This window comes from Bubalus bubalis, chromosome 9, assembly GCF_019923935.1.
Source record: "Bubalus bubalis isolate 160015118507 breed Murrah chromosome 9, NDDB_SH_1, whole genome shotgun sequence".
In the NCBI taxonomy this organism is placed as follows: Eukaryota; Metazoa; Chordata; class Mammalia; order Artiodactyla; family Bovidae; genus Bubalus; species Bubalus bubalis.
The window spans coordinates 28,542,408-28,567,743 of record NC_059165.1 but is presented as its reverse complement, the minus strand read 5'-3'; the positions used below and the strand labels follow the sequence as shown (position 1 = coordinate 28,567,743).

Genomic DNA, 25,336 nt, shown 5'->3' with positions numbered 1-25,336 from the left:
CTCTTTAAGAAGCTTTTTCTACCCCCTCTCTCTTATTTCTTCAGCCTCCAAACTGTTCCAGAGAATCTGAGTCTATGTCTAATTGATCACCTGCTGCAGGCACCTTGTGTCAACACCAACACATACCTGAGTGCTTAATTTGAGTTTGGGTAAAGGACAGTCAAGTAAACAAGACTGGAGCTGACTGTGGCTCAGATCATGAACTCCTTCTTGCCAGATTCAAACTTAAATTGAAGAAAGTAGGGAAAATCAATAGATCATTCAGGTATGACCTAAATCAAATCCCTTATGATTATATAGTGCAAGTGAGAAATAGTTTCAAGGCATTAGATTTGATAGACAGAGTGCCTGAAGAACTATGGATGGAGGTTCATGACATTGTATAGGAGGCAGGGATCAAAACCATCCCCAAGAAAAAGAAATGTAAAAAGGCAAAGTCACTGTCTGAGGAGGCCTTACAAATAGCTGTGAAAAGAAAAGAAGTGAAAGGTAAAGGAGAAAAGGAAAGATATACCCATTTGAATGCAAAGTTCCAAAGAATAGCAAGGAAAGATAAGAAAGCCTTCCTCAGTGATCAATGCAAAGAAATAGAGGAAAACAGTAGAATGGGAAAGACTAGAGATCTCTTCAAGAAAATCAGAGGTACCAAGGGAGCATTTCATGCAAAGATGGGCTCAATAAAGGACACAAATGGTATGGACCTAACAGAAGCATAATATATTAAGAAGAGGTGGCAAGAATACACAGAAGAACTGTACAAAAAAGATCTTCACGACCCAAATAACCATAATGGTGTGATCACTCACCTAGAGCCAGACATCCTGGAATGTGAAGTCAAGTGGGCCTTAGGAAGTATCACTACGAACAAAGCTAGTGGAGTTGATGGAATTCCAGTTGAGGTATTTCAAATCCTAAAAGATGATTCTGTGAAAGTGCTGCACTCAATATGCCAGCAAATTTGGAAAACTCAGCAGTGGCCACAGGACTGGAAAAGGTCAGTTTTTATTCCAATCCCAAAGAAAGGAAATGCCAAAGAATGCTTAAACTACTACACAATTGCACTCTTCTCTCACAGCTAGCAAACTAATGCTCAAAATTCTCCAAGCCAGGCTCCAACAGTTCATGAACCGTGAACTTCCAGATGTTCAAGCTGGATTTAGAAAAGGCAGAGGAACCAGAGATCAAATTGCCAACATTGAATCATTGAAAAAGCAAGAGAGTTCCAGAAAAACACTTACTTCTGCTTTACTGACTATGCCAAAGCCTTTGACTGTGTCAATCACAACAAACTGTGGAACATTCTGAAAGAGATGGGAATACCAGAGCACCTGACCTGCCTCTTGAGAAACCTGTATGCAGATCAGGAAGCAACAGTTAGAAGTGGACATGGAACAACAGACTGGTTCCAAATAGGAAAAGGAGTATGTCAAGGCTGTATATTGTCACCCTGCTTATTTAACTTATATGCAGAGTACATCATGAGAAACGCTGGGCTGGAAGAAGCACAAGCTGGAATCAAGATTGCCGGGAGAATTATCAATAACCTCACATTTACAGATGACACCACCTTTATGGCAGAAACCGAAGAAGAACTAAAGAGCCTCTTGATGAAAGTGAAAGACGAAAGTGAAAAAGTTTGTTTAAAACTCAACATTCAGAAAACTAAGATCATGGCATCTGGTCCCATCACTTCATGGCAAATAGATGGGGAAGCAATGGAAACAGTGACAGACTTTATTTTTGGGGCTCCCAAATCACTGCAGATAGTGACTGCAGCTGTGAAATAAAAAGACGCTTGCTCCTTGGAAGAAAAGTTATGACCAACCTAGACAGCATATTAAAAAGCAGAGACAGTACTTTGCCAACAAATGTCCATCTAGTCAAAGGTATGGTTTTTCCAGTAGTCATGTATGGATGTGAGAGTTGGACTATAAAGAAAGCTGAGTACCAAAGAATTGATGCTTTTGAACTGTGGTGTTGGAGAAGACTCTTGAGAGTCCCTTTTATTGCAAGGAGATCCAACCAGTCCATCCTAAAGGAGATCAGTCCTGGGTGTTCATTGGAAGGACTGATATTGAAGCTGAAACTCCAATACTTTGGTTACCTGATGCAAAGAACTGACTCATTTGAAAAGACCCTGATGCTGGGAAAGATTCAAGGAAGGAGGAGAAGGGGATGAGAGAGGATGAGATGGTTGGATGGCATCACCAACTCAATGGACATGAGTTTGAGTAAACTCCAGGAATTGGTGATGGACAGGGAGGCCTAGTGTGCTGCAGTCTATGGGGTCGCAGAGTCGGACGTGACTGAACTGAACTGAACTGAACTGAAAGGACAGTCTTCCAGGAATTTTATCCTCCCTAGCAAGACTGAGTCTCGGTCAATTTATATCTGCAGTTTTATGCAGAAGTCATTAATGACCCAACTCAGTATTTACTTACAAACTGGACAGGGATGGTCTAAGAAGAGAAATAGCTCAATAGAGAAGAATAGAGAATAAAGACACACATACACACAAATCTAATTTATGATAAAAGTGTATTAAAATCAATGGGAGGAAGATGGATTATTGGAAATCATCTGGGAAAAATTCTTCACACCATACACAAAAACAAAATTTTCATGGTTTAGTGATCTAAACATGTCAATTTAAAAACACGTGTATGTGAGAGAGAAAGACATAATGAGTGTGTAGAATAAACAAGTTTAACATGTGTATAATTTTTAAGGATGAGATGGGACATAGCACAAGTCCATCTAATGAAGACAGATTACTTGGAAGCTGCACATAGAAAATGTACAGCTTTGACTACATGAAAGTAAATTATAATACAGACAAGGAGCAAAGTTAAAAGAAAACTGAGTGAAAATGTTTTATACACATATGTATCAGACATATATTTGCACACTTGTGTATTTCTGTAGTGCAGAGGTATATATATTTCCAGTAATAAGTTATTTCTAATATACAAAGTTTATATAACTCAGTAAGAACAATGGAAATCAAATATCTGAAAAATAGGAAAGGAATAAGAACAGGTACATCACAGAAGAATACAAATTACTCATAAATACATGAGTAGATATTCACTTTCATTAGTAATCACGAAACTAGAAACTAAAACAAAAAACTGATATTTAAAAATTCATCAAATAAGCAAAAACCAAAAACAAATAATCTTCAGGATTTATAGGAATTGGGAAAGGACATTCTTTTAGATTTTTACTGGGAATATAGATTGATACATCCTTTTTCTGAGGACAAATTGACAGTATCTTTTGAAATTTAAGATGCATGTACCCTCTCATACATTAATGTTACCTTTAGGAAACTGCACCATAGAAAAATAGAGGTGTATAAAAATATATGTGCTAAGATATTCACTGCAGCATTAGTTGTAGTAGCATAAAATTATAATTGATCTAAAATTTCTAGCAGTATGGAAATGTTTAAAAAAACAAAAAACTATGGTCATATAATGTGACATAAAAGAAGCAGCAAAGTCTACAGCACTGATATGGCAGCGCGTGGAGATATGTTCATGAGTGAATAAATCAAATCAAGGAACATGTATATATACCATGATTTAATTGGGGATGCAAAGGAGGGGTATAGGTGGATGTAGTATGTGTATACGTGTTTGCACATCAAAAAATAAAAACAGTCTGGAAAAATACACAATGACCTTCTGAAGTGCTGGGATGAGGGGAATTTCAATTTTTTGTTAATATACTTGTGCAATGTTTGCAGTTGTTTTTAACTACAATGATTTTATAATGTTAAGAAAGAATAAAAAAAGAAAGAAAAGAAATTATAAATGCTAAACAACTCAATCTTTGAGCAAAAAGAATGAATTTTGGCTGAAAGAATTGCTTTAAAGGAAGATGTATTTATCTTTGCCTAATGAAATTTAAATAAACAGGAACAACTTCTTTCTTGCTACTGTATTAATTTTCTGTATCTGGAATGTTTATTTCAGTGGTTTCTTTTCAGTTATTTAATTCATTGTGCTTAATTGATAGTGTTTACTAGAGTTTAGTGAAAAACTATTTTGTAAATATCTTCAGTTGTGATTTATCTAGTATAATATCTCCCCCATGAATTGACTGTGAGTAGGGAATTAGTAAAGCAGATAAGAGATCTGGAGAGTAGTCTGTGGCTTTACTTATCTCCACAGGAAACCTTATTTCATGTTGATAAAGTTTGAAATCTTTCCTGTTGCTCTTTTCAATTGTTCATTGTTGTTACCATTTTAATGAAAGGTAGAAATGAGTCAAACCAACCTGCTTCTTCTGTTCAACTAAAAATTAATGTCAAAGAAAATTCTTCAGCCCATTAAATAAGTGAATGTGGATGAAATCAGATTCTGACTCAACATGTCCAATTAATTGCTTCCAAACGTTAAGATACATTCTCAACAAACCCTACACATAATAATAAAAAAAAAAATCAACTTGTAGAGAATGATTAGGTGAGAAGTGAACTAGCTAGAACCATCTTTGCTTACAAAACCCTGTTTATTTTGACATTGATATTTGCCATCTACTCTATTATAAATCAAGATTTATTGTAGAAATGTACCAAAGATGGCACAATAATAAAGAAAACAGATTCATTTCAGGTTTTGAAATGTACCTAACAAACTCAACCTCTTGCAAAATAACTTTTTTATTCAAAATGGAACTGGGAATTGTTCAGCACACAATGAATCATCTTTTGGCAAGTACAATAGACTCTTTAGGGACGTTTCACAGTCTCTTGCTCAATTGTTAGGATGTTTTTAGCTTTCACAGGTAGGGAAGAAGGTAGCTTGTATAGCCATCATCTTGTTGCTAAAATTGTACAGTAAAGATTTTTCAGAGTTGCTGTTGCAATAGATCTTTTCACTTTTTTCCCCCCTTCCTGTTTCTTTACTCAGAGCTGCTTTGTCTCTTAAAAACAATCTGGAATTACTTAATGCTAATGTTTTCTGGTTTTACTATTTACCCAGGACTCAAATGTTAAACATTAATGTGGGAAACTCCCTTTTCCTTACCTCATAGACATATATTTATTTAACTGTTATTTTGCATGAAGAAAACCTCAGCTTTCTCTCTGTGTGTGTTAATGTGCTTCTTTTTATTGACAGCCACATTCTGTTTTTGTATTTGCTTTTTTTTCAGGAGGCTTTAGATCCCCCCCTGGATGATTTTGAGGTAACCGAGACCACCACGGCAGCCGAAGTGATTAAATATGAGTATCATGTCTTATATTCCTGCAGCTACCAAGTGCCTGTGCTTTACTTTAGGGCAAGCTTTTTAGGTAAGACCATGTTGGAAGCTAAATGTAAATTCATAACATTTACATATAAGGCAGAAAGCAGATTTGGAAAATTATTCTTGAGAGAGGAGAAAAAAAAAAAAAGAGTTAAAAATAAGAAAACTGTGGGTGAGGTAAGGTTTTACCAGTAAATTTTCTCATGCTTTAGAAAGAGTATCAAGACTTTAGAGTGAATGATATCATCCCAGCCTTAAGTCTGATCTGCAGATTCTTGGCCTTCTGCCCAGCGTTGACTAAGCCCCCTGGCCCTTTTTCTTTTCTTTACTTTAAACAAGTAGGAACAACTTAAAGCTACAATGTTTATTTACTTCTAACTTTACAGTGAAAATTTCTTTCAATCTCAAGTGATCCCATTAACTCAAAAGTCCCCATGCCTCCTTCCCCAACGCTAATTATTATTTCAGGAACTGTTTATCAATCCATTTAAGCTATGTTTAAAAATAGCACTAACATTTCCTTCGGCCATCTATACATCTCCAGTGCCTCAGCTTCCTGCAGTGTTACTCAACTCATCCCCCTTGCCAAGAAGGTGGAACACCCTGTCTCCTCTGAGGCCTTGGCTAATAAAGCTTATTTAATCAGCGGCCACATGAAGTCCTCACCCTGCAGCACAGCCAGGGCTCCCTGCTTCACGTCCTCTGACTAAACCGGGTCAGCATTTTGAGGCCTCTCCACCCTGGGCTCAGAAGCCAAGAGGAACCACCTCTCCAGCCCACCCCTACCCCATTTCTCTTTTTCTCTCTGGACTTATGAGCAGCATTTTGCATTTTGAACAGCCTTCTAACCTTTTCTGGATAGCTAAGACATCTGAATTTAGCCAGTGATATTTTATTTTTAATTAAAAAGTAGCTTAAGCTGCTTTGAATGTGTATTTGGTAGATTTAATCACTTGCTGCCTTATATTGTTTAATGGTCTCTAATTTTGCAGTGTTGGCGGTTTAACAAGCGCTTAGGATTTAAAACACAAGAACAAATTCTCATAGACTCCCTGGTGAGAAGATTTTAATCTGAGGTGCAGTTCTAAGAACTGACAATTTGGGGTAAATTTTCAACATGGGACATGGGGAATTAAGGACACTGATAGTTTACTAATTCACAAACTCTTGCTGTAGATTAATCCATATGATTATTATAGGCCTTTAAAACACTCACTTTGTTGTGATTCTACTTGATTTGGAGCCCAGAGGTTAAAGGAAGCTTCTTGTCAGTGAGCTGTGTTATACTGAAAAATAGAAGGGGTTACATTTATTTACCGGAGGGGAGAAAAATGTCCTTCTCGGTTTTGGTTTGCAAGGACTCTACCCAGTAGCTTCTGGATTCAAAGCCATGTTGAGGCTGCAGGTAAAGGAAACAGGACACTACTTCTTCAATACTGTACTTTCATGTAATTAGTATTCACCATAAGCAGTTAATCACCAGAGAAGAGCTCCCAGAGACAAAACAAGTTGTTTAGCTTGTCAGCGTTAGGGAATCGGAGGTGTTGAAACATGACTGCTTCTAGCTGGAAGTGGGTCTTGCTGAGGCTGGTGGATGAGCTCATACGTGTGCTTTGCTCTTATGTGCCAACAGCTCCCCTTACAGTACAGCACAGTAATTGTTCCTGCAAGTTCAATTATATTTTAATGAAATTTGTATACTTTCTAACATCTTTTCTTCATGGTGGTTTTCTGTTTCTTAAAAAAAAAACACACAAAATAACTAGCCTTTTTGGATTCTATTTATATATTTTAAGATGCTCTGTTTATGCTTTTATAAAGGAAACCCAAACAAGTCATTTATTTTGTGTAGAAACATTTCTTATTCTCCACCCTCCCCATTCTGTGTTGTATAGAATTAGCATTAGGAATTTTTAAATTCTGGAATTCACTTAGTGGTTTTTCAGGTGCATTAAAATATCAGATTTAATATTTGCAAAGCATACTGAGTGTTTTCTTGTGGAGAAACATGAAAAATGGTCTTTCCTTTATCAGAGTCTGATAATTTCTTTTCCTTTCTCTACCTAACTTAACAGGTGTTCTAAAAATGTATCGTCCTTTACTCTGGAGTCATAATTTTCCTTTTTTTCCCTTCAGTCCATTCCCTGTTCATATGTTACGTGGTTACTCTGGCCTTTCATCTGTTAAACAAATCTCTGTCAGTGTGGTGAATGAATTCCTAACATCTTCTTCTTATTCCAGGTCCAGATTTTTCTTTGTCTCATTCTAAGAGAATTCCGACCTAGAAACAGGATGGCTATAAAATTTCTTGCTCAGGGGTCTTTTTTTGTTATTGTTGCTTCAAAAATAGTTCACTCAGCCTTTTTTGACAGGTATTTAGATTTTTATTTTTATTTTTTTTTTTGCATTTGAGTCTTAGTAAAATTAGTTTCTCTGCTTTGCTCTAAATTTTATTCTGGTGCCTTTTTTTTTAGGTAAAGCAAGTGGTAAGTAATTCCTATTTAAATTGATATTACCTTTTCTTTTATCAACTAGCTTAGATGTAAGAGGAAATCTTTATTCTGTTTCCTAAAGTACAAATACATTGGACTGTGATCACCTCTTATTCCTTGATATGTCCATGTCTGCCAGGCCAACTACTGCCTGAGACTCAGCTAACATGCCATTTGTTGTTATCACTCCCATGTCATATCCTATCACATTATATCATATATCACATGTTGCATGAGATCAGAAAATTATTTGTTTACTTGTTTCCTATAAAATGATAATCTAGAAGATAGGAGGTTAAGGTAAAAAGAGAGAGAAAGGAAATTAATAGTGAATACTCAGCCTACAGAGTGATAAGCTTTATTCATAGATGTGTGTGGGTGTGTAATACTTATATGACATATATATTCTTTGTCTTACTCATTTTAATACCCATAGTATTAACTGTGGCACAATGTCAGCAACTATTTATTGAATGAACTAGTGAGATGGAATTTCTAACCATTTCTGCATACAGTCCAAAGATGGAAACCTTGAAACCTTATGACGGTGTCTTATTTGAACTTTTCTGATGAGTTATATGGAAGGGAGTAATGCTCTTGTCTCCAGCAAACTCAGAACCCAAGCCATCTCTATATCTTTACTCTTTAGTTTGATGCTTCCTAGGGACTGCAGGAATGGTTTGCTAAGGAAAGTGGGAAGTCCTGAGGACTGAAAGGTGAGCATTTGCGCTAGCTGGGGAGCTGTTCTGCTTCTGTAAACACACATTTGCATTGTATCCCTGAAGGCATACAGCCAAGGTGGTGCAGAATTCTGTTTCTGGGCACCTCTCATATCTACTCGAAGAAGGCAATGGCACCCCACTCCAGTACTCTTGCCTGGAAAATTGCATGGACGGAGGAGCCTGGTAGGCTTCCTGGGCTTATAGGAGCTCAGTTGCTGAGGGTTTAATGAATTAAATTAAGAGAGAAAATGTCCTTCCCAGTGCTCTTTTTTCCCTAGCCACTCTTGCCATTTTAGGTTTGGGAGAGGTGGTGGGGCACGCTTAATACCATTTGCTCCCCAGTAGTGGGTGAGAGGTCATTGCACTTCTCTCAGGCATTGATACTAATAAATAGCCTACCCTAAAATGGTGCTTTATTGCCTATGAAGTCCATTCTCACAAAGCACTGATGTCTTCAAGTGGCTGTTTTTCTCCTCCAACTATTTTAAAGCACACTGTGTTAAAGAATTATTTGTATTGTGCAAAAGGCTTCTAAGTACTGTTCATTCCAACACCTTTTTATGTCCCAGTTTTCCCTTTGTGTGGGCTTGGCTTTGGTCAGAAGTTGATGGCAAGTGTTAGAAATGTGTTGTAAATCTTGGTCATATACATAATAGCTTTGGGCTTCACCAGATTCCTAAGCTTACCTAGTTTTCCCTTTCATTACAACTACAGATTTCTATATTTATTTCAGCTTGAATTCTGATTAATTTCTTCCCTGTCTCTCTTCTTTTCTTTTGTTCTCAATCTCTATTGAGAAGTAGACCAAGTGGTTCTTCTCATTTTCAGAATATTTATTTCTTTGGTGCTGACATATGAGTTCTTCTTGGGAACCATTGACATATTTCTTTAATTAGTTAGAAGGGCAGCTTTTGAATAGGGAAGGAAACATTTCTTCCATTCAGCAACTGACTGTCTGTTCTTTCTCAGGATCCGTTTTATTATTGGTCTAGGGAATAAGAATAAAGAATTAAAAATGTAACCCTGATATTTCATATAGAAAATTTATCCACTTGTTATATGCCTAAACTATGTTCAAATAGTCAAATAATTCACTCTTAAAAGCAGCATAACCAAACCAAGATAAAGGCCAGCTCAAAAGAATAATGAAAAGATTGGAATTAGAGCAGTGTTTACATCATCAGGGAGGAGGAAGAAGAGGTTTGTCCCTGGTGTGGAACGAGAGGGAGTCTTTGGACTGTGTAGAAGAAAATGACAGGAAAACAGGAAAGATGAGGGTTGGGGGAAGCTGGAGAATAAAAATAAAATATCCATAGCTCTGATCCAACAATTTTCAAGGAAACGCTACAGACTGGCTTTTCTGAAGAGGCTGGGAGAAGTACTAGGGAAAGGGAGGTGGGTGAGTGTCAAGCTGTAGGGCTGGAAAGCATGGCCTGCTTGGGGAATAGTGAGAAGCTGGTTTGAGGAAAATCTCTACTTCAAAGTGTGCAAGATGGTTGGAAAGATATGTTAAGGTCACATTATGGAAGAGATGATGGAATGGGTTTGGAGGCTATGAGAAAGAAATGAAGTGAGAAGTGAAATGAGAAGTGAAAGAGATTGAGCAAAAGTGAATGAGATCAAGGGAGGGATTTTCTAGAACAGAAACTATGACTGAGTAAAACAGAAAGAGAATTAATGAAGGATGAGAAGAAATTATGAAGAATGAAATTTTGGGAAAAGGAATTTTGACTTTTTTAGTGTTGTTGTTGCAAATTTTTTTAAAGAAAAATTTAAATCATCTCTTAGAGAAAATGAACTGGAAAGAACGTATTTTCAGGAAAAAAAAATTACCATTCCAGGAGAGTGAGAATTAAGGCTGCTTGTTAAACAGAAAAAATAGGTAGATTAGAGAAATTAAGGCAAAAGTGATTCCAGTTAGTCACCATCATGAAAATAGAAAATGACCTGGCAGATTTAGAGTCTTATTTGAATATAGAGAATTTTTAAGAATGCTCATAATTATGCAATGGAACATGACTTTTAGTGCATTAAAAAGAGATTCTAGGGGTAATTTGAAGAGCAAACAATGAAAGTTATTTTTCTTAATTACAAATAGAAATAAATTATTTAACTAATATAAATATATTCAAACTGAAAAGTTTAAACGACAGAGGGAATTTAATGAGGATTGTTTGTTGAACCAGGTAAATGTTTGAAACATTATGGGGATTTAAGGTATAAACAGGATGCTGGGGTAAAACACATGATGGGGATAGAATCCCACTGAAAAATCAGGTCTGATTTTAAAACATGTTAAAGAAAGGGGAAACAAAACTAGAGGGACACCTAATTTGCTAAAAGGTTTATTCTAAGCCATGTTAGTGCAAAGCATCATGTATACAAAGTAACAGATTTTATGTGGATTCAGAGGCCAGGAAGAAGACATGAAAAGGCAGATAAATTTATTTTCTTACTTGTAAAAGGCTATACTTCAGCTTTCCTGAACAAATAAATATGTTGTGTCCCATATTGTGTTTTGTCTACTTACTCTTGATAAGACAAGCCCTGTTTGAAACATCCATTAAAATGTACATGAGTGCCTTCTGTGTGCACAGCATAAAAATTCATTAGCCTATTTAAAAAATATGCTGAGGAAAATGGCTGCCTAACTGGAAACTAGTGTACTGATTTTCTCCTCCTTTAAAGTTGTCAAAGCGGAGTTCTTCAAGTGCATATATTAGGTGCTCTGCTGAGAAGCTGGAGACTGTGTTTCCATGGGAAGGAGATCAAGCTGGATGGGTCGTCAAGGTGCTGCTACTGGTGTTAACTGGTCCATGTTCTGGGGGGTTCTGACATTTGAGAGAGCCAGGAGTCCCAAATGCTGAGTACTGGTAAGCCAGAGCAAGAGGTTAAAATCAAAACCTCAGAACACTTTGGATAGGATTGAAAGTAGAGTGTTTTCGGCTTTAGAACCAGCAGACCTCATGTAGATATGCATCTGGTGATATGGTCTTCAGAGTTCTGATGAGTAGTTATATCTCACAGTTGGTGTCTCGGGTATCTTGTAGACCCAGTGTTGCTTCCCTTGGGACATTTTCTGAAAACAGTGATTCCTCAAGAAAGTCTTGTGTGTACTTCTTCTAGGTTAAGTGTTTAACTTAATTTAAATGAGAGGTTGTAACATCATCTGCATTAATGTAAATTCTTAACACGGAGTGTGAACAGTTTAAGGTGACCCCAAATTACTCTTCTATTGTGCTGTTGGGCATATTCCTTATAAAAATGGATTGTAACATACATGAACTTTCTCATGTAACTGAAAGATGTCTTACATTCATTTTCCATGTGAAATTACTAGACAAATGTATGACATTTAGAACACTAGGGCTAAAAAATGATAAATATTAAGCAATACTTATATAAATCACTTATCTGGACTATATTAGTAAAGTATACTCAGTTGCAATTAACTGACCCTTACCATAATAAGCAGAAAAAGATTTACTGGAAGGGTAAATCATAGAGTTAACTGAAGGCAAAAGTGACAAGATGAGGGAATGTCTGCCTCTCTTTGGTTTAGTGGGACAGAATAGGATTCTGTCTACTGCTTATTTTGGAATTTATCTCCCAAATAGGAACTATGTTTGGATGGTGAAAAATCAAATATCCACTATATCTTCATCTACTTAATACTATAGATTTTATTGTAATAAAATACTAAGTATTTTATTGTAATTTTTATTACAATAATTTTATAAGATTTTATTGTAATTTTATAAGATTTTATTATAATAAAATACTAAGTATTTTCTTGATGACTTTTTAATCATCAGTCTTTATTCTTAGTAATAATTGTGGTAAATTGCTCTAGAAATAATGTTGAACATCCATCTGTCCAAGCATTGGAAAATATTTATGCATAAGACAAGAAAATGTTCCTGGAATGCAGAGATGAATAAAGGAATCAGGGATGATTTATGTCCTCAAGGAGCTTACAGTCTACTGAGGGAAACAAGACAAATTTGAAATTTACTGTAACAAGTAGAATATGTTAACGGCCGTAAGAGAGGTAAAAAGAAAATTGTCACCAGGCATAGAATAGGTTAGTGGTTGAAAGAAGCTAGGTGGGAGGTGGGAGAAATGAGAACATGTTGGTTAAAAGTTACATACAGATTTTCAGATGTAAGATGAATAAGTTCTGGGGATCTAAAAAGCAGAGACATTACTTTGCCAACAAAGGTCTGTCTAGTCAAGGCTATGGTTTTTCCAGTAGTCATGTATGGATGTGAGAGTTGGACTGTGAAGAAAGCTGAGCGCTGAAGCTTGATGCTTTTGAACTGTGGTGTTGGAGAAGACTCTTGGGAGTCCCTTGGACTGCAAGGAGATCCAACCAGTCCATTCTGAAGGAGATCAGCCCTGGGATTTCTTTGGAAGGACTGAAGCTGAAGCTGAAACTCCAGTACTTTGGCCACCTCATGCGAAGAGTTGACGCATTGGAAAAGACTCTGATGCTGGGAGGGATTGGGGTCAGGAGGAGAAGGGGACGACAGAGGATGAGATGGCTGGATGGCATGACCGACTCGATGGACATGAGTTTGGGTGAATTCCAAGAGTTGGTGATGGACAGGGAGGCCTGGCGTGCTGCAGTTCATGGGGTCGCAAAGAGTCGGACACAACTGAGCGACTGAATTGAACTGGACTGAATGAGGAGCATGATGACTATAGTTAACAATGCTGCTGCTGCTGCTGCTAAGTTGCTTCAGTCGTGTCTGACTCTGTGCGACCCCATGGACTGCAGCCTACTAGGCTTTTCTGTCCATGGGATTCTCCAGGCAAGAACACTGGAGTGGGTTGCCATTTCCTTCTCCAATGCATGAAAGTGGAAAGTGAAAGTGAAGTCGCTCAGTCATGTCTGACTCTTAGCGACCCCATGGACTGCAGCCTACCAGGCTCCTCCATCCATGGGATTTTCTAGGCAAGAGTACTGGAGTGGGGTGCCATTGCCTTCTCCATAGTTAACAATACTGTATTTTATACTTGAGAATTACTAAGAGTAGATTTGAAATGTTCTAACTACACACATACACACAAATTATAAATATGTGAGAGGATGGATGTGTTAACTAACTTTATTGTGGTAACCATTTTCCAAAATATACATATATCAAGTCATCACACTGCATATCTTAAACTTACAGAATGCTAAGTATCCATTATATCCAATAAAGATGGGGAGAAAGTTGCCACCAGGGCTCAGAGGCCAGAGATTATCTTGAGCTGGATGATCAGATGAAGCCCTGGCTGGAGTGATGAGGGAAAGGGCAAGCCTGGCCTATTAAAAAATCTAGGAAAGGCAAAATTCTAGATAGTCTTAGGTTAAGCAATGCTGGTAGAGACTACTAATGACAACAAAAATACCACAGCTAATATGTGTGTACCACTTTATAGTTTACAAAGAGCTCCTGGTACAGGACAAAGTGGAGGGTCTGGAGCTGCTTGGTTCTGATTCCTCACTCTGCTTCTTACTATGTGATCTTGTGGGAGTTATTGAACTTTTTGTTTCCTTTTTTTCACCATCTAGAAAAATTTCAGAAAATAATACCTATTTTATAGAGTTTTGAGGTTTGTGAGCTAATATATAAAGTGGGGCTTGGCATGTAGTACCTTTCAGTAATGCCAGCTGAGTTCTGTATCTTGATCTTCACAATAACAGTGTAATATAGGAGCTGCTATTACCCTGATGTGCAGACATGCAAACTGAGTGCTCAGAGAGGTTAGATGGTTTATTTATTCTAGAGTACATATAAAATTATGGAGTTAAGATTCAAACTCTTTAGCTCCCCATTCCCAATTTTACTGCACAAAGCAGCACCAAAATTTAAGTAACATTGAAGAGAAGTTGCCAAAATCTATATTTTTTTAAATTTTCATTCATATTTCTTGAGACTAATAAAGACTCAGAATGCAAAAAGTAGATGTAGGAATAAATAAAAATTACAGAATTAGCTAGCACAGTAGCTGATAAGAATGTACATGAACAATTAACACTCATTTCATATCACAGTATAATTTTCTCACTGAAGCAAAAATGAATTTTCTCCTTTGATGGAGCATCATCTCTGCCTTACTGTGGAGAATGACATGAATTTTTATAGCCTTCAAAGCCCTGTTGAAGACAATACATTGAATAATGACAAATTTCATTGTGAAAAATCCACCATTTCCATTTTATTTCTACTGACCACATTCAGAACATTTTTCCTAAATTTACTCTAAATAATTTATAATCTCTCTAATGTTCTTTTTGGAATTATGAAATTTTAGTGAAAGCATGCACCACAGGATAAAGGTGATTTCAGCATGGTTGCACTGGAGTTGGGTAGTGCTAGTGAAATATCTCATGATGTTATTTGATTCATGAAAATAATAGCCCTTAGAAATTTAATTTAGAAAGCTGTAGATTTTGAGTAATATATAGATTACTTGACATGTAGGTTATTATTCAATTGAGAGATTTTATATGAAAATATTAAATGCTACTGGCAGTTGCTAAAGATTGTACTTTTTAATTATTCTATTTTTCATCCAAAGTCTCTTCCTTTTTTATCATTGACATTTTAGGTTGCTGACAGAATATTCCTTTAGCTCAAATGTGTAATATCATTCTGGATGAGAGAGGCACATAGTAGGCACCCAATAAACACTTGTTAAATAAATGACCTTAATTTACCATACTCACTTTGTAGGTTGCTGCTGAAATTATTTTGGCTTCTACTTCAATTTTTCAAGTATGCAAGGGATTTTACTGAGCTTCTCAGCTCAGTGTGATTAATGAGATTTCTAAGCATGTTGAAATTGGTGCTATCGAATATCTTGGGTCTGAAACCAGGGAGTTGTTGATTGAGTATGCTTATGTCTCCTCTGACTAAGGCCAGACAGAAAAAATAGGCCCTCTAAACAGGGCTTAAAGTTCTTGATTGAAGATAACTTCAATTGAACATGAAGGCACATAATAATGTGTTTCATGAGTTTAACCAAGTATTTGTTTATGACCACATTTTAATTTTAAATTAAAGTTTTGGGTCTTCAGTTTTCATAAATAGGCAGATGGATCCAAAATCACAAAGTTATTCATGTTTCTGCCATATTTAAGGTCTATTTTTATGATGTGATTTAAAAAATGTATTTGATTACCTCACTTCAATGATTTTGGTGGGATTTCTGAAGGCTCCATTTTGGTTGTGGGATAATTAGAGCCACAGTCATATTAGAATATATTATTCATGTCAGTTGTATAGGTCATGGCTTTGAAGATATTGCTAATCAGGTCAAATTTTTATTTTTGAGTAAAAGATCACCAAACTAATTTGTGTATGTCTTTGATCATGAAGGTGTGAGCTATGACTAGGAAAACTGATGATGAAGGCCTAGGGAAAAGAATCCACGTCATACTTCATTAAGTCATTATTGTCATATCTGTATGTGAGAGACACAGCTATATTATCAGATCTTCTATAGTGTAAATGGTCAGCAGAAGCTGGAAAGATTGACATTCTTGATAAAGCAGCTTGCACAAGCATTCATTTGATTATCATTGATACATGTACTTTAAAACAATTTTATAAACACATTGGAGAACGCAGTCACATTCATTCACTTAAAAAAACACTATTTCCTTCACAGCAAGCAGGTAGCATTCTTATAACCATATGTAAAGGCGTATGATGCCTCTTTTGATGTTTTGAACTTATTTTTTTATTCCTTGTAATTGTCTATTATTCTAAGTTGACCAGATCATTTTTTTCTCACAACTCTTTTTATTTCTAATTGGAGAATAATTGCTTTACAGTGTTGTGTTGGTTTGTACTGTATAACCAAATGAATCAGCTCTAAATATACATATATCCCCTCCTGTGGGAAGGGGACGAGATCATTTTTTAATTCCTGTATTTAAGGTGTTAAATTTTCTCTCTAAATTAGGTGTTGCCTGAAAACTTAGGACACCCTCAAATTCTAGCATCAAATCTGGTGAAAATATTCTATAACATTTGTTTTGGGTCTCTCCACAATGTTGCTAGGCTGCTGATTTTTGCCTTTTGCATGAATGTTTCCAGCAGAGTATGCAAGTTTTTGACAGTGGTAATATCCAAACCATTTACCCCATCCTTAGATTTTTGGCTGAAGTATTTTGAGAAATAAAATTGAGATCATTACTGATTATCAGAATTTATTTTTCAATTTTAAAATTAAAACAAATTATTATGGGCAAAAAAGAAAGAAAGGAAAACTTTGTACTAGGGTGAAACAAGAAAGGTGTAGTTAGAGGCTGAAAAGTGAGAACCTGTATTGCCTGTGATTGACTTTTTTTTCATGGTTTGCTGCTCCTTCCAAGTTATGATCGCTCCAGGCAGCTCACAACACATGGCTAGTGGCTGCTCCCTCACTGTACTCTTCTAAGACTGTCTTATATAATATGATCTAGTCAGAGGAGTGACAGCCATCACCATTGGTGTATTCTGTTGATTAGAAGCAAGTCACAGGCTCCACCTGCACTCAGGTGGAGGGATGAACAGATTTTAAACCCAGCATTCTTCTGTGGGTCTGCAAAGCCATTCCCTGTTTCAGTGGAAATAAAGTTAAGGAAAGTATTCTCTCATTTATCATTTATTCAGTAAATATAAAACATTTGCAATGTGTGAGTGAGACTCAGAACTGCACAGCAGCGCTGCGGTGGTGAAGGACAAAGGCAGTCTTTACCCTCAGAGACAGCGGAACAGCAGGAAGAGCACGGAATTGTGAGTCCTGAGTTCCAGCCCCAGGGTAGTTATGAACTGGCTCCATAATTTTGGTAGATGTATATTTCCTGAGACCTTATATCTAAAATTAGTAATTATACTAGCTGTAACATTTTATTATTCTACAACTGATTCTTTTAACTTTGACATCTGAAAATTATTTTAAAAGTATGTCAGCTTTTAAACATTTGATTATTTGGTTTTCTATTTGACACTGACATATCTAAGATGCTGTTTCCCTAGCATCAGTACACACACACACACACACACACACACGTGCATATTTTGAAGATGTGTAGGGCTTAAGATTAAAGTTTGGCCCTACTCTGTAAATGTGTTCAGACAACAATATAACACAGATACAGAAGGCAGCTTGTTTTAAACTTGTAGCTAAACATGACATTCAAATGTTAATTGGATGAATAAATCTTGTTCATTTTACAGACATGGAAATGTCAATGGAATAAAACTATTTATCACAAGATAATGGTCTCCTGCCGCCAGATAAATGCCAAGATGAAGATACTTATTGAAAATGTATCAAAATATTCTATTGCTATTTATTGAAAATAAAGGTTGAGGAAAAGTTCAACTTTTCAGGTCAAACATGAGAAATGCTCTGTCTATGGTATTAGTATATTGCTGTATTAAACACAATGTGCATGGTATAGAAACATGAGGAAACTCTTAAGAAATAATGGTCTATAAATGAATCTTTTAGCTCTAAGCTATGAGAATTACTGGAATGGTGCAATGGGGGCTAGGAGGAGATACCTAATATATACTGAATTGTTATGTGCCTGACGCAGTCCTGGTGTGTTCACTGATGTAAGCCATTCACGAGGATAGAATTTGAGGAGGATTACTATCCTCATTTTCAGGTAAAGTTAAAAGCAAAAGAGTAAATTAACTATACTGTAATTAGAAAATAACTTGCAGTCACATAGAGAATTAAGTGCCAATATCAGGATTCAAACTCAGCATGGACTTCAGATCTCCTGCTCTTCCCCTATACCCCACATCTGTACTTATGCCTCTAAGTCTGAATGCAATACCTTTTGATTTGGAGGGCTTTTGAATAGATTATTTCTCCAAGTTGTATTGTACCTAATGACCAAATACTTCTTTGGATCTAATAGGCTGATGAGTTTTCTTTAAATGATATTGTCTACTTGCTTAAAGAAAAGAGCACACCCATAAGTCTTGAGGACTCGGTTGACCCTACATGAGCCAAGTAGCACTAAATTCTGAGGGTTCCCTGGTAGCTCAGATGGTAACAAATCGACCTACAATGCAGGAGACCCGGGTTCAATTCCTGGGTCAGGAAGATCCCCTGGAGAAGGGATAGGTTACCCACTCCAGTGTTCTGGCCTGGAGAATCCTCATGCACAGAGGAGCCTTGTGGGCTGCAGTCCGTGGGGTCACAAAGAGTTGGACACGACTGAGCGTCTAAGCACAGCATGGCAATAAATTCTAATGTTAAAACCACCTTCTTTTCAGCAGTGTGTAGTTTTATCGTAATTGCTTCTTTCTGCTTTCTTTTCTTGGAGAAGGCAATGGCACCCCACTCCAGTACTTGTGTCATACTATTCTTCGTAAAATACATTATTTGGGTGATTATGAATATAGGTGAATAACTGAAGTTGCTTAAACAAAGAAAAGGAGGATTATTGTTCAGTAAAGCTTTTACTGATTTCTTCATGGCAAGTCCTTCTCAAGTCCCTCCACCCCGAACAACAGACAGTGGGTGTTAATGTCTCCCTCCTCTGGACTTTCAGAGAACTGCAGTTTTCCTCTGGCTATGACCAATCTACCAATCAATACCAAATACTGATTTTAGTATCAATATTTACTGATATATACTTGTCCTAGTTTCCTAGTCGGGAAACACTCCTTACTAGGAGAAATTCTGTGCTTTCCTTCTATTCCTCATGGTACCCAACAGAGTGATTTGAACATTACAGATATTCAGTCAACAGGAGGGTGAAGGAAACACGTGGATGGTCTCTGGTTTAAAGATTAGAGGAAGTATGAAGACTTCAGAGGTATCCATAGTACACCCTTGTGAATATGTGAGTCTGTCTACCTGGTTCTTTACTGATGCTTCTATTTATCAGTTTTCTCTAAAACACATTTGGATTTTATTTATTTTGTAAAATTCCTAGAGGCAATAAGTGAGCAGATAATTTTACTGCTAGATGGAGAGAAGTTTGATTATTTAAATTTCCCTCTGGAAGAAAATAGTAATTCATACAGTACTCTTTTGATATATAAATAGTATGTATACTAAGTAAAGATTTTTTTTTAAGTTATAATATTCTTTCAGTAGTTTTAGATAGACATTAAGCACCACCGTATCCAATCAGTTACTAACTGGCAGTCTTTACTTTCACAGATGGAAGACCTTTAGCTCTGAAGGACATCTGGGAAGGAGTTCATGAGTGCTATAAGATGCGATTGCTGCAGGGACCATGGGACACTATTACTCAACAGGTTAGAGAATGTTTTCATTTTTATATGTGATTCCTTCCCTCTGCGCTTCTTTTCTTCTAGTTCTCTCTCTCTTCTTCTTCTTTTTTTTTTCCCCCTATTTCATTCCTCTACTTCCTTACAGATTTCAGTTCAAAGACACTTTCCTTTAAAACATCTTACCAGACCCAGGCTTGGTTTAGCTTCTCTGTATAAGCCCTCATAGCACCTTGTAATTTTCCTTCATGGTACATGTAAAAAATTTAAATTATGTATTTGGATTTTTTAAATTAATTTTTTCCACTATACTGTGTGCACTTTTGTGGGTAGACCTTTTTTTTCTCTCCATTGTAGAACCAGCACCAGCACAGTGCTTATCATACAGTAGATTTTCAATAAAAATGTATTAAGTGAGAACAGAAACAAAGTTGGCATATACACCAAGAAATGGATGATTTAGTGTGTGTCACCTCTTAATGCTTCAGAGTTTTACTCATAGATGCATTTGCAGAAAAAAAAAATTACTTTTGATGAATAATAGGTTTGCAATAGTGATTTTAAAAAGTTGCAAAAATAGATCCGCAAAAGTAGATATAAAAAGTATATTTGCAAAAGTAGAGAAAATAAGTTTGTTAATCATGTAAGTCATTATTACTGCCTTGCTAAAATCAGCAACTAATTATTTTAGAAACTTTCAAAAAATATTCATTACCTTGCAACCAATCATGGTCTCTTTTTTACTTATATCAAAAATCTTATTTTCTCCCAGCCTCTGTTAAGCTTAATCAAAGCTTCCTTTAAAAATGACTTTATCAGCCATTAGAATTTTTATGCCCTCTTATGTGTTTGATCATAATGACAGTTTACCTCCCAATCAACTTAAGAATCCATAGCATCTCATATGTAGTTCTCTGACAATGATCGCAAATGACCATTTCTTAGGTTTTAATTGAGGGAAAAAACTAGTTTTAAATATGAGTCACACACCAGCACAACTGCCCCCCCCCCCAATTAATCTTTTTTTTCCGTTCCTACCGTCACCTTCCTGGTTCGCACCCTGTTGCCTCACCTGGAACAACTAGTAAAACCTCCTACCTTTGGTCTTCTGCTCCTTTCCTCCCTGCCCCTTCCCTTTAGTCATGTTTTCCTAACTGTGCAGCACTTATCTTACCCGTGTGCAAGCCTGCAGTAGCTGTCCAAGGGGCTATGGTGTGTGGTCTAAATGCCTTGCCTGGGTTCCAGGGCTGCCAATCCCTGGGTCCCGCTGGCCCTTTCCAGCTTACCTCCTCCTCCTCCACACTACACAGTCTCAGCTCCTGCCATACATGGCTGTTCACTTCCCCAAACCCATCCTGTACAGTGTGTTCTTGGAATTCTTTCCAGTTTAATGCTTTCTCTGTTGCCTTTGTTCTATCTCTATATTTTCCCCTCCTTCTTTCACATGTCCCTTTCTCGGAAACCACTTCAGCTTACAAAAATGGTCCCTTTTAAATCCCAGTTCTGTAGACCAGAAATCAGTGGTTGCTATGAGAAGGATAATGTAATGAGATATATAAGCAAATCCATCAGAAAGGTTTTTGGCAAGATTATTTTATTTTATGCAAAGTGTTTTAGACTAACCTTTAAGTATGTCAAGGTGAGTGCTAAGTGATTCAAATTCCAGTGTCTTGTCAGTGACCACAAACTGTCCAAAAATATAAACTGTAGAGTCAGAATCCACAGGCCCTAGAAAATGCTTGGTTTTGAGAGTCAAAGAAAACAGCAAAGGATAGAGGAAGGGAGCATCCAAAAATATATATGGATTTAACTGTAGTGCCTTTTTTGTCTGCTTCTTCTCAATTACGTTTTATATTATGCACCTGAGCCCAAATCTTATTTTTTTCCCTTTTATGTCTCTAGCAGCCCTATCATTAATCTCAGTGCAAATCAAAGCACAATTCTGGATGGTCTATGTAATTTTGGGCTTTAATTTCACATGTCTCTGTTCTGACTTGTGACATATAAATAAGATTTTTGAACTTAACCATATTTTCTTAGTTTCCTAATATGATGTTGCCGAGAGATTTTGTTCCACTGATAGGATTCCTAAGTTGCTAACCCAACCACATGACCCAATATGTATATTGATAGTTTTAAATGGAATTGACTAGTATCTTTTATTAATAGTTTACAGGCATTTAAGCATGATACAGACTGCCTGTTAGCAGACCTTCTTTTTCCTACTTAGCAGACTATGGTAGTAATGATCAGATCTAATCACAATAAGAATTACCATCTCAATACCAAGTATGAGGCCCACTTATTGGTAGGGATATTTGATATACCCAAATGGTAATCTAAGTATAACATTTAGGTGTTCCTTTGGAATGTGTCTTATTGGGATTGATCTTGTGGACAGGTATCCCCACTTTTGATAATGCACTTTATTTAAGCTTTAGAATTGTTCATCATAGTGTATCTCCAGGCACTGAAGACCTAGCAAGTGAAACTCATTTGTTGCCATTGTACTAACTTGGTATTTGAAACTCATTATGCATATTCACTTTGGAAGTCTTAGTTTTTAATCCCAGTTTAGCTAATGGGTTGCTATTTATGTGCTGCTCTTTGCCTGAGATCTTTGAGAGAGTGTGTCCTCATTTTTGTAAGGCCCCATGTGGAGAAAAAATAGGGTGTCCTCAGTGCCGTGAGGGGGAGGGTGTGGTACGGCACTGGGAAGAGTGAGCTGATAGGATATTGGTGGCACCAAATAGTAGACACCATTTTGCAGAATTATACTAAAGAACCATTAGCTTGCAGACTGAACATGGTAATAATATCCTGGCCTCCAAAGTGGCTTAAAAACAAAAGCAGTCTTTGCATAATATAACATGCATTTCACTTCATTTTCAGGCTTGATTGTGCTCATATAGTTTGTTGCTCTTCATCTTCAGTAATCACGCTTCTGTTCCCTCAGCATTTGTCTTGATGATAAGGACCTATTCATGTCAGTTATGAACTCTCTCTTTTGAAGACAAGCCACTCATGAATCTCATACATTTGATTATGGTGATTACTTACCTGCTTTTGTCCAACATCACGGACTACCTATTATCTCAACCCTGCAGCCTAATAAAGAATTTCTAGAAGAAAGTGAACAGGTGCCTAGCTTGGATCTGCCTAAATTGGTACAGTGACTGTTACAATAATGATCACTGGGAGATGTGGGCTCTGTGTTTTAGGTAAAGAACTCCTATAATCTTGGCAGAGGCTAAAATCAAAAGACAAGAAATCATACTTCCAGTTTTACTTGAAGATATGTATACTTATATATGTGAGCGTGTACTGATCAGATAAGTAATTTTTCTTACTGTCTTTTTAAAATTTTTTATTATGGGAAATTAGAAACATAATACATATGATAATATGTATAATATGGGAATATGTATAATACGTATAATATGGGAAATTATAAACATAATACAAAAATAGGGATAATAGTGTAGTGCAGTGGTCCTCAACCTTTTTGGCACCAGGGAAGACAACCACTCACTTGCTATGCAGATCAGTTCCTAACAGGCCATGTACAGGTACTGGGGGTTTGGAACCCCTGTTATAGTACACTTACAAACTAAGGACCAATCTTATTATTTTGGTATCTCACCTGATCTAATTTTTTTGGTAGCAGATTCTAGACATCATATTATCCTATCCATAATCATTTAAGTATGTATTTTTAGAAGATAAGGGCTCTTCACAAATGTTTATAGCAGCTTTATTCATAATAGCCCAAATGGAAACAACTCTGAAGTTCTTCAGGAGGTGCATGGTTAAACAAACAATGGTACATCCTTACCCCGGATACTACTCAGTAATTCAAAGTAACCAACAACCTGAATGAATCGCCAGAGAATTATTGAGTGCAAAAAGTCAATTCCCAAAGGTTGCCTGGTAAATGATTCCATTTAGCTAACGTTTTTGAGATGAGAAAATTATAGGTAGGAGAATAGACTGAAGTTTTCAGAGGTTATGGGGAGGAGGAAAGTGGGTGTGGTTATAAAAGGCAAGGAGGGAATCAGGTGAGAATAGGAATGTTCTGTATCTGACTGTATCAATGTCAGTATCATGGTTGTGATAATGTAGGTTTGTTTTGCAACATATTCCCATTGAGGGAACTGAGTAAAGGGTATGAGAGATCTCTTTGTATCATTTCTTACAACTGCATGTGAATCCACATTTATCTCAAAAAAGTTTATTTAAAAAAGGTAAGAATTCTTTAAAAAAAAAATAACTACAATTCTATTATCACAACTAAAGTTGTTAATAATTTCTTAATATCATTAAATAAGCAAATGTTTGAATGGCATTAGCCCTTCTCCAAGGAGGTTTTCTTCCTTTCAGAGTGTTTATCTAGGTGCTATATCAGGCAGAGTGGATTTAACTTTGGGCACCACCACTTACGAGCTATATGACCTTGGGCAAATGACAAAAACTCTTCGTGTCTTATTTTTCCATTAAAGTTAATGGCAGCATCTACATAGATTTGGTGGGAAGAGTAAGAGAAAGGGTGGTATACAAAACTCAACCTGTGTCATCTCCTTTCAAATATATAGTTTCTAACACCTGAATTGTCTGCTTTAGATTGGGAAAACTAGGAATTTTGAGGTACTTTATTTTCTGATTATATATGTCTGGGGAAGGCTGTCCAGGTGCGAGTAAATGAATGAGATTGGATGGATAGACGTGGAAAGAAACTCCATGCTTATTTTTCTCTATCATTTGGTTTCACACAAGTACTGTGAGAGAACCAGACTAGAAGTCTTGAGTACACATTCTGCAGGCCCCAAATACCACTAATTTCACTTAGAAGATGTTAGCATGTCTGAAACATGCAAAGGTATGATAATTTTAGTGAATTTTCATTATGTTTCCATGATAAATCTCTCAGGGTAAACACACACACAGCAAAAAATCTGAAACTACTTAGGTACCTTTTGGTGAATAGATTGCTTTTGACTCTCAGTGATGCAGGAAGTCACTGGTTAAGGATTCTTAAATAATGAAGCTTGATATGTTGCCTGGTGATTTATAATGATAGCTGATAAACTGATGATTTAATTGTGCTTCCTCTAGTAATAATCTTAAGTGCTCAAGTGAAGTTCCAATGATTGGCTTTCTTCTGAACTCAGTCTCCCTAGAGTCTTTAGGCATCTCTTTTACACAACATCCTATAACTGACTTTTAACTGTTCTATTTTAAATAATACAAATCAATTAAAACACACAGCTGTTTAACAAAACTTCTCAGTGTTGGTATAGGTCTCGGTGGGTATTTCCTGATGGCTCATAATGACATCAATTTAGTGCACCTGTTAGGATCAGTGTGAACTAGAAGTGGCTTAATTCTTAAATGACAAGAAAATTAAGAAGCCTTTATGGATTGCTGCTGCTGCTGCTTCAGAATCACTGCCAGCTTCATCGCTGGCTCTTTCATGGTGGAGCTTCATTGAAATGGGACCTCAGACATCATGTGATTGTTTTCTCTGTAATTTGCTGCTAATTTGTTGATTCTGAGTTTCTAGGTATTTATTCTGGACATTAATTCATCACCTTAGTGGGTAGGTTTATAATCCCACAGTAATTAC

At 36.6% G+C, this 25,336-nt stretch overlaps 1 protein-coding gene across 4 annotated transcripts in view; it reads left to right on the top strand.

Annotated features, from left to right (window-relative positions):
* The window catches only part of ATG10 (autophagy related 10), a 259,931-nt gene that overhangs the window by 169,853 nt on the left and 64,742 nt on the right, over positions 1–25,336 (top strand). For all 4 annotated transcript variants that reach the window (XM_025292258.3, XM_006059351.4, XM_006059352.4 and 1 more), the window contains exons 4-5: positions 5,164–5,302; positions 19,643–19,740. In XM_025292258.3, the coding sequence (XP_025148043.3) occupies positions 5,164–5,302; positions 19,643–19,740 (237 nt within the window). The remainder of the gene's footprint in view (positions 1–5,163; positions 5,303–19,642; positions 19,741–25,336) is intronic.